The 10,165-nt window shown below is 41.1% G+C and overlaps 1 protein-coding gene across 5 annotated transcripts in view; it reads left to right on the top strand.

The window, feature by feature from the left end:
* Positions 1-264: 264 nt before the first annotated feature.
* LOC106610657 (rho GTPase-activating protein 27) overlaps positions 265-10,165 on the top strand; it is a 33,316-nt gene continuing 23,415 nt past the window's right edge. For 4 of the 5 annotated variants that reach the window (XM_045724598.2, XM_014210125.3, XM_014210117.3 and 1 more), the window contains exons 1-3: positions 265-551; positions 2,379-2,524; positions 2,730-3,543. In XM_045724598.2, coding sequence (XP_045580554.2) covers positions 2,427-2,524; positions 2,730-3,543 — 912 coding nt within the window. In that variant the 5' untranslated portion in view covers positions 265-551; positions 2,379-2,426. Of the gene's footprint in view, positions 552-2,378; positions 2,525-2,729; positions 3,544-4,272; positions 4,422-10,165 lie in introns of those variants that run through there. The other variant, XM_082978174.1, reaches the window with a different exon arrangement.

The following is a 10,165-nucleotide window of genomic DNA, read 5'->3' as shown; positions in this document are numbered from 1 at the left end:
ATTTGTTTGTAATTTATCAATTTCACATGGCTGTTAGCCTATAACCAGAGAAAATTCCCCACTGTAGTTCTAAAGGGAAGTAACGGTCAGTTTGGTCACAGACTCCTAGGAAACCAGATGATGTTTCATGAGGGACTGAATAGAACTATATATTGAGTCACTCCCATTTTTCATAGCTCTGAGTGTGTGTTCCTGTCCCCCAGTCTCCATTCTCTCAGTGTTGTTCCTATACCCAGTCAGTAGAACAGGAAATGATACAGAGGCAGTCAGGCAAGTTGAAACCTGTGCACGCACACACACACACAGCCCCGTGGTAGACAACTAGGCGTTTATAACCGACACTACAGGAGCTCAAAACATACTTGGACAAGTGAACGGTAATGTGATGGAAAATAGATGCTGAAAGAGAAAGATTTACCAGGTGTAATATGATGGGAATTAATGCAAATGGTAGATTTATTAAACTCACTCTAACGTCTGGGATCCACTGAACATTCAGAGAGTAGAGGACAGAGTTGGTACAAGTCTTCTGGCTGTATGCCCACCTCCAGGTATGAATACGTACTGTATTGTCAAGCCTTGAATTACATTGGTTTTATTGTAAAAGTTTGATGTACTGTTAGTGTGCATTATTATTGTAACATGAGATTCCCTTTGAACAACACTTCTGCTAGACCCCCTTAGTGTGGATTACATCATGCTTAACTTCTGCTAGACCCCCTTGGTGTGGATTAAATCATGTTTAATGTATTTTAGTCCCCCTTAGTGGGGATGAAATCATGTTTAATTTCTGCTAGTCCCCCTTTAGTGTGGATTAAATCATGTTTATCTTCTGCTAGGCCCCCTTAGTGGGGATTCAATCATGTTTAACTTCTGCTAGGCCCCCTTAGTGGGGATGAAATCATGTTTAATTTCTGCTAGTCCCCCTTTAGTGTGGATTAAATCATGTTTAATTTCTGCAAGTCCCCCTTTAGTGTGGATTAAATCATGTTTAATTTCTGCTAGTCCCCCTTAGTGTGGATTAAATCATGTTTAATTTATTCTAGTCCCCCTTAGTGGGGATGAAATCATGTTTAATTTCTGCTAGTCCCCCTTTAGTGTGGATTAAATCATGTTTATCTTCTGCTAGGCCCCCTTAGTGGGGATTAAATCATGTTTAACTTCTGTTTTACATGCACTGTTTTTTATTTTACCTTTATTTAACTAGGCAAGTCAGTTAAGAACAAATTCTTATTTTCAATGACGGCTTAGGAACAGTGGGTTAACTGCCTTGTTCAGGGGCAGAACGACAGATTTTAACCTTGTCAGCTCGGGGATTCAATCTTGCAACCTTTCGGTTACTAGTCCAACGCTCTAACCACTAGGCTACCTGCCACCCCTATCTGACTCTTTATAATGTAGGGTTGGATTGTTACTGTAGGCTATATCAAGTTCAAAACTTTCAAAAAGTTACCCTTCCTCAAAGAAAATATTTTAAATGCACTCTTACTAGAACAATTGAACTAAGTATTATGTCAGTTGACAACAAAAAAACAACTGTCATGTTGACATAGATCAGACGGTCCACTCTAAATGGGTTAGTATGGAGAGGGAATAGACTTAGCAGGGTTATTGGTCCTGGTTATTGGTCCTGGTTGTCAATGATGTCACTGCTGAAATTAGAAGAAGGAATTGAGTCCTTTGTTTTTGGAAGTTCTCCCCGTGTTTCTGGAGGCCTTATATGGCAAACTGAAATTGCAGCTTGACAATGGCGTGAGCTGTGCATCGTCAACCCAGGTTGGTGCTGGGCTACAGGCTTCCTGTTCTGTGAGCTCTGTGTTGTGAGTCTATAGAGCTCTTTATGTTTTGGGTTAGGACATTCTGAACTGCAGTGACTGCTGGCAGCAACTTCCTGTAGCACTATTTCTATGGACAGCGATGGGAGACAACCTTTACTGATGTCTGCCTGCCCATTGTTCAGGTTAAAATCATGAAACAGAAACAGCAATACTGGTCACTCTGCATTCTTTATGACGATAATCTGTAAGGCAGAAGTGGATCATGTTGATTGAGGACAACTATGACGTTAGTAACTGAGTACTCCCACCTCAGAGATCCTATTAAAATACATGTATGTAATTCAATGACTCCGATAATGTTGAGGTTTCCAAATGTCTATTACTGTATGGCCGGAGTCCTGTCTAAGTTTACTGGATCGGAATTTGTTTTCATCTTGTTTTTAATGCGTGTATGTCCCAAATGCCCACCCTATTCTCTATGTGCCCTGGTTAAAAAGTAGTGCACTATAAAGGGAATAGGGTGCCGTTTGAGACGCACAAAGTCAGATATGCCCATTTTAAATGTACTGTTTTGATGTGACTATCTGCATTTCAACACAGAGGCTCCAGCCAGCATAGCGGCTAACTAGGCCTAACAACCGTAACTGTATGCCTAACTACAGTAACATGGCGATGGTGCAGGTGGAGTTTGAGTATGAGTACACAGCCAAGGACGGGGCTCTGGTCTCCATCAAGCCCAACGAGAGGTAATTGAATTGAAAATCTTTATTGTCCAGAAAATATTTCACAAAATGGAAATTAGTCTTTAGTTAAAAAAGTAAAATTACAAAGGAACAGATCAGACAACATGATATGGATGATAGATCTTAACAATACATGCACAGTACACGTGTCATTGCACAGCCCAAACACATTCTTCATGTTGCCTCTCTGGGCCTCTAATGTTCACAGGTACATCCTGGTCTCCAGGACCAACGACTACTGGTGGCACGTCCGGAAGGACCAGAGGACCAAACCCTTCTATATCCCTGCCAAGTATGTGAGGGAGCTCTCTGTGAAGACCCAGGGCCCACTGGACCTCACAAATTCTGGGACTCAGAGTCGCACATTCTTACAGTCAACGACTGACAGAGAGCCACTGAACATGTCTAACAAAAGTCAAAGGTCAGGCGCTGTGACGCAGGTCCGCATCTCCACGGATCACTCTGCGAGAGCCACCACTCACAGGATGTCCACGTTCGGGGTCTCACAAGACATTGATGATATCAAGCATTATGAGCACATGAAGACCATGGTGGGACTGCAGACCTCCAATAATGAGACTAGAGATATCCCGCAACATGATCTGAAGAGGCAAAGTTTAGCTCCAGGTTTCTCATTCACCTCAGCCTCAGACGCTCAAGGTCTTGGTGATATGCTGCAGCACTGTTCCCTAAAGCTCCATGTCTCACCTGAGCCCACAAGCGGACTTCCCCAGCTGCAGTCAAGCCCTCCTACACTTATCAAGGATCAAGATAAACAGCAGATCTCAGATGGCCGGATAACGAAAACACTGCCAGGGGATCCTAGTGGGCTATCTCATTTATCTCAGGACTCAGATATCTATGAGACTATATCAGATACCCAGCACTCAGAGTTGACAGACTTTGTGGGAACAGAACTGGCTGAATCTTTGGGTTCAACTGAAACATCAGCAGAACAACAGCAGAGCCTGGATCGAACTTCTGGTCCAATTGACGTTACAGCCCCTTCCCCTACAGCTCAGGTAAGATTAGGGTTCACTGTAGACATTCATAACATCCTACATACATTTATAATATGCAAGTATTTTATTTGACTTTATAATGATTGACATGAAGCCATTTGTAAAGGATGTGAGTTGGATGGGAACGTCAGAGAAAATAATTGGTATTACTAACTTCTGACATCAGAGGGTGCTGTTCAGTCATGGTAGAACTGGCATCCAGACAAGCTTTCAAGGTCTGCTGGATAAGCACAGAAGTAATCAAGCCTTGCAATGCTCTGTCAATGCTTTTTTTCTCAGCTTTTTGAAGTAATGATTACTGAGGTTGGGAATCACTATGTTCACTATTTGGTTTGTTCATTGTCGTTACCCTGTTGTGTTTATCTTAAGAAAAGGAGAGATTTTATCCAAGATTCACAGAGGAATTATTATTATACTCTGGGAAATACTCAATGTTTGCATCCCCAATGGCACCCTATTCCTTATATATCAGGGGTACTTAACTCTTACCAGAGGTCCAGAGCCTGCTGGTGTTCTGTTCTACCTGATAACTAATTGCATGCACCTTTTGTCCCAGGTCTAAATCAGTCACTGATTAGAGGGGAACAATGAAAAAAAACGTAGTGGAACTGGCTTCGAGGTCCAGAGTTGAGTTTGAGGGCCTTATACAGTGCACTACTTTTAACCAGGGCCTCTAGTCAAAAGTAGTGCCCTTTATAAGGAATAGGGTGCCATTTGGGATGCACGTTGAATCACAAACACAGATGAGAACTAGGCATATGACTTATTCTGTCAGATTTTCCAAAAGTTAATCTGGTCAACAGGACCAGGGATCCAAAAACATGACTCTAAAGATGCTTTCAGTAAGTGAGCCTTGTGATCTGCATTAAAGATACATGGTGAGTTTATGGATAACAGAATGCAGGGAGTTTGATTGAAGGTTGTGCTGTGGTCTTGTACAGACATGTACAAGTTATCCATGAAAGGGTAAAATCCCTGCTAATGTATTGAAAGATTCCTAACATAGCATAGCAGATACTAGCTATAGTAGACTCCATGTGTTATTCTGTGGCAGCTCATATACACAAGCCCTTTTGCTTTTGTGTGCCAGTCCACTGCCCCTAGAATGCAACTGTAGGGTCCGGTCCAGCAGATTCAAGTGCTCGATCTGGTCCGTTCGGTACAACTGTCTGGAATACGATACGCAGGACACAATCACTGTTAGGTGTATGGACCTATGCAATTTGATTGGAACATTTGAGTTTCTGAGATTTCCCAAAAGTGGAATCCTCTTTCTACCTTTTCTTTCCTCTTCTTTTTACTTTATTGAATGTGGGTGGGAGTTGGTGGGGCAACCACAGAACAGTTTAGAAACCGGTTAGTTTGGTTGATTCGAATGCATACCTACTGTAACCAGAAAGGAAAGAGTTAATCAGAAATTTAGGCTACCAACAAACCACTCCCAAACGGCTGGTTGTAGCTTCCAGCTGCTACCTGTTGACGAGAATTATACCGCCGTAAAAAATATTAACATTTTGCAAATTACATTGACTACAGTTGGTTGGTTTGACAGGCGTCACAGTGAAGCAACATCGTTTTTTGGAGAAACCTGAAACATTCCGCGAGTCTGCTTTTCATCGTTGGTTCACCTGCTCCGAGGTAAAGTGACGTAGGCCGCTCCTAGTATCAGGATGTAGTCAAGCATGGAACGAACATTTTATATCCTTCTCAATGCTGAGAATTCATTTGTTATATTGTTGCGCTTGCGGGTGGCAATGTGAAAACATTTACATTTCTGACTAAACTAGTGTGCAAAGTTTGAAAGTAGTCTGTAAAGTAGGCCTACATTGTTGTTACATTTGCTATAACAGAACTTGAACTAGTTTGCTAACTTGAAACTTCCAGAGAGCTGGTTTGTGGCTCTCCACAATCCTCCTCAGTGGAATGAATGACCCCCTCACTTTCCCCTGTCTGTTGGGACACTTATTTGCATCCCAAGTGGCACCCAATTCCCTATGTAGTGCATTTAGGACATAAACAAAGCTGTTACTCATGTGGACGTGCCAGGTCCCCTCAAGTGGAGCCACACTGTCCCACAATAGAGGTTCCGTTTCCATGATGATGTGTGGGGTATAGAGTTGAATTTAGGAGAAGAAGCTAGCCAGGGCTTAGGTTAGGTGGCAGTGCCATCCATGCCATGTAGTGTGTGTGTGTGTGTGTGTGTATAGACTGTGCACACTGGCAATCAAGCTAATATAATTGGTAATTTCTCATCTCTACTCAGTACATGTACCATAGGCTAGTTCCATTGCTTCCTGAATTTAAGCCTTCTAGGTAAATACTTCATGTTCTATTGTGTTATTGACTGTACGGTTGTTTATTCCATGTGTAACTGTTGTTTTTGTCGCACTGCTTTGCTTTGTCTTGGCCAGGTTGCAGTTGTAAATGAGAACTTGTTCTCAACTGGCCTACCTGGTTAAATAAAGGTGAAATAAAAACATCTGGGATGGTTGATTGGCTAGGCTTTTCTGGATGATAATTGAATGACCTTGTGGTACCCCTGCTATGCAGCAACAAGGGTAGCATTCCAAATGGCACCCTATTTAGTGCCCCATAGGGATTTGTTCCCTATGGTCAAAAGTAGTGCACTATGTAGTTCTGTCCTTTCTGGCATGGGATCCATCCACAGTTCATGTGTTGGTGCCAGCTGTTTGTAACATTTAAGTTGTGTCCAGTACAGTGGCTGCATTCTAAATTCTGATGAAGAGGCTTTAATCCAACAGAATGTACAGAGAGCCTTCAACCTGTATTCACTGTGTTCTAGAGCTGTAATGATGTACCATGTGCTACAGATTCATGAAATGAGTAGAATTTTTGGTGCAGCTAGATATCAGCCCTGAAGGTTTTTTCAGGAGTGAATGACAAGGGGTTTTACACTTTGACTCCGGTTTTTCACTTTAAAATTGTATGCTAACAAAACCATTGATTTCAAAGTTTAACGAACCATACAACTCTATGCACAAGGACTACTTTTAACAATTTCCACTGAAAAATGTACAAAATTAAATTTAGTGGAAGAACTGTGCAGATTCCAACTTTGGTAATGAAATTACAGTAAAATCATGCAATCACGTTTTCCAAAGAACTGTTAAACATCATGGCAACATGAGTTCAAAAAAGTCTCTTTTGGTTATTGAACTACAGTAAGTGAAGTGGATTTACAGTTTAAGTTTACATACACTTAGGTTGGAGTCATTAACTTGTTTTTCAACCACTCCACAAATTTCTTGTTAACAAACTATAGTTTTGGCAAGTCGATTAGGACATCTACATTGTGCATGACACAAGTCATTTTTCCAACAATTGTTTACAGAAAGATTATTTCACTTATAACTCACTGTATCACAATTTCAGTGGGTCAGAAGTTTACATACACTAAGTTGACTCTGCCTTTAAACAGATTGGAAAATTCCAGAAAATGATGTCATGGATTTAGAAGCTTCCGATAGGCTAATTTACATAATTCGAGTCAATTGAAGGTGTGCCTGTGGATGTATTTCAAGGCCTACCTTCAAACTCAGTGCCTCTTTGCTTGACATCATGGGAAAATCAACAGAAATCAGCCAAGACCTCAAAAAAATTTTTTTTTGTAGACCTCCACAAGTCTGGTTCATCCTTGTGAGCAATTTCCAAATGCCTGAAGGTACCACGTTCATCTGTACAAACAATAGTACGCAAGTATAAACACCATGGGACCACGCAGCTGTCATACAGCTCAGGAAGGGGACACGTTCTGTCTCCTAGAGATGAACCTACTTTGGTGCGAAAAGTGCAAATCAATCCCAGAACAACAGCAAAGGACCTTGTGAAGCTGCTGAAGGAAACAGGTACAAAAAGTATCTATATCCACAGTAAAACGAGTCCTATATCAACATAACCTGAAAGGCCGCTCAGCAAGGAAGAAGCCACTGCTCCAAAACCTCCATAAAAAAGCCAGACTACGCTTTGCAACTACACATGGGGACAAAGATCGTACTTTTTGGAGAAATGCCCTCTGGGTTGATGAAACAAAAATAGAACTGTTTGGCCATAATGACCATCGTTATGTTTGGAGGAAAAAGGGGGAAGCTTGCAAGCCGAAGAACACCATCCCAACCGTGAAGCACAGGGGTGGCAGCATCATGTTGTGGGAGTGCTTTGCTGCAGGAGGGACTGGTGCACTTCACAAAATTGATGGCATCATGAGGAAATAAATCATGTGGATATATTGAAGCAACATCTCAAGACATCAGTCAGGAAGTTTAAGCTTGGTTGCAAATGGGTCTTCCAAATGGACAATGACCCCAAGCATACTTCGAAAGTTGTGGCAAAATGGCTTTAGGACAATAATGTCAAGGTATTGGAGTGGCCATCACAAATCCCTGACCTCAATCCCATAGAAAATTTGTGGGCAGAACTGAAAAAGCGTATGCGAACAAAGAGGCCTACAAACCTGACTCAGTTACACCAGCTCTGTCAGGTGGAATGGGCCAAAATTCTCCCAACTTATTGTGGGAAGCTTGTGGAAGGCTACCCAAAACGTTTGACCCAAGTTAAACAATTTAAATGCAATGCTACCAAATGTGATTAAAGAAATAAAAGCTGAAATAAATCGTTCTCTCTACTATTATTCTGACATTTCACGTTCTTAAAATAAAGTGGTGATCCTAAGACAGGGAATTTTTACTCGGATTAAATGTCAGGAATTGTGAAAAACCGAGTTTAAATGTATTTGGCTAAGGTGTATGTAAACTTCCGACTTTAACTGTACATCCGATAATGGAAATACGGTAACAGAATTGCATCATGGGTCCCTAATCTGTACTACACAGAAATGCATAATTATCGATATGAATGTCCAAACTTGTGAAACATGAGGAGAATGACATCACAGCAGAGTAGAGTACAGTACAATATACTCTACCTTTCTTTACTGTACTATTAGACTGTGCAGTACTGTGTTCTACTCACTGTATTGTACTCTACTGTGCTCTACTCACTGTACTGTGCTCTACTCATTGTGCTCTACTCACTGTACTGTACACTACTGCTCTACTCACTGTGCTCTACTCACGGTACACTGCTGTGCTCTAGTCACTGTGCTGACAATGCTTTGAGGCTATTTTTTTATTGGGAAATGGTGCCTTCTATGCCTTCATTTCCCAAAAAGATAGACTCTTAGCTTTCATTTGACACCAATTTGATATGCTCCTATTCGATGGAAATGCCCATCACCTTTACATGTCTTGTAACTGTAGCCTTCACTTACGCTGTGCAATAAGGGCTCTGGTCTCACACTTTATCATAGGGCTCTCGTCAAAAGTAGTGCATTATGTAGGGACTAGGGTGCCATTTGGACCTTGATTTCAATCCCTTTCTGACAGCACGCCTTTTTGATTTTAACAAAACCTTCCATACATGTTTGCCCATGGTAGAAGTAGTCAGAAAGTTACTTTTTAGACCTGAATGCCAAAACATTCAGGAGATAGAGGTGCTCAAAGTTGACCCATTTTGCATACCCCAGCCTATCATGAAACATCCATATCTTCATCACTGGAAAATATCAACGGTTAGGTTTGATATCATTTGAAAGCTTACAAAAAGTTTTGTTAAACTACTCTCTGATTTCTTGAAAAAAAGTATAAAATAAATAAACATCTACAGTACCAGTCAAAAGTCTGGACACTTACTCACTCAAGGGTTTTTCTTTATTTTTTTAAAACTATTTTCTACATTATAAAATAATAGTAGAGACATCAAAAACTATGAAATAACACATATGGAATCATGTAGTAACCAAAACAGTGTTAAACAAATGAGATTCTTCAAAGTAGTCACCCTTTGCCTTGATGACAGCTTTGCACACTCTTGGAATTCTCTCAACCAGCTTCACCTGGAATGCTTTTCCAACAGTCTTGCAGGAGTGTGTTGGGTTTTAAAAACAAATGGTAGTCCCACTAAGCGCAAACCAGATAGGATGGCGTATTGCTGCAGAATGCTGTGGTAGCCATGCTGGTTAAGTATCTCTTGAATTCTAAATAAATCACTGGTACTGTAACCAGAAAAGCACCATCACACCTCCTCCATGCTTCACGGTGGGAACCACACATGCAGAGATCATCCATTCACCTAATCTGTATCTCACAAAGACATGGCAGTTGGAACCAAAAATCTCAAATTTGGACTCATCTGACCAAAGGACAGATTTCCACCAGTCGAATGTCCATTGCTTGTGATTTTTGGCTCAAGTAAGTCTGTTCTTCTTATTGGTGTTCTTTAGTAGTGCTTTCTTTGCAGCAATTTGACCATGAAGGCCTGATTCATGCAGTCTCCTCTGACCAGTTGATGTTGAGATGTGTCTGTTACTTGAACTCTGTGACGAATTTATTTTGGCTGCAAATATTGAAGCTGGTAACTCTAATGAACTTATCCTCTGCAGCAGAGGTAACTCTGGTTCTTCCTTTCCTGTGGCGGTCCTTATGAGAGCCAGTTTCATCATAGTGCTTGATAGTTTCTTCAAGTGCAGTCGAAAAAACCATCTAAGTTCTTCAAATGTTTCGGATTGACTGACCTTCATGTCTTATAATAATGATGGACTGTCGTT

Source organism: Salmo salar, chromosome 01 (assembly GCF_965601325.2).
Source record: "Salmo salar chromosome 01, fSalSal1, whole genome shotgun sequence".
Taxonomy (NCBI): domain Eukaryota; kingdom Metazoa; phylum Chordata; class Actinopteri; order Salmoniformes; family Salmonidae; genus Salmo; species Salmo salar.
Note: the sequence above shows the minus strand (reverse complement) of the source record. Positions and strands in the feature narration are given on the sequence as shown.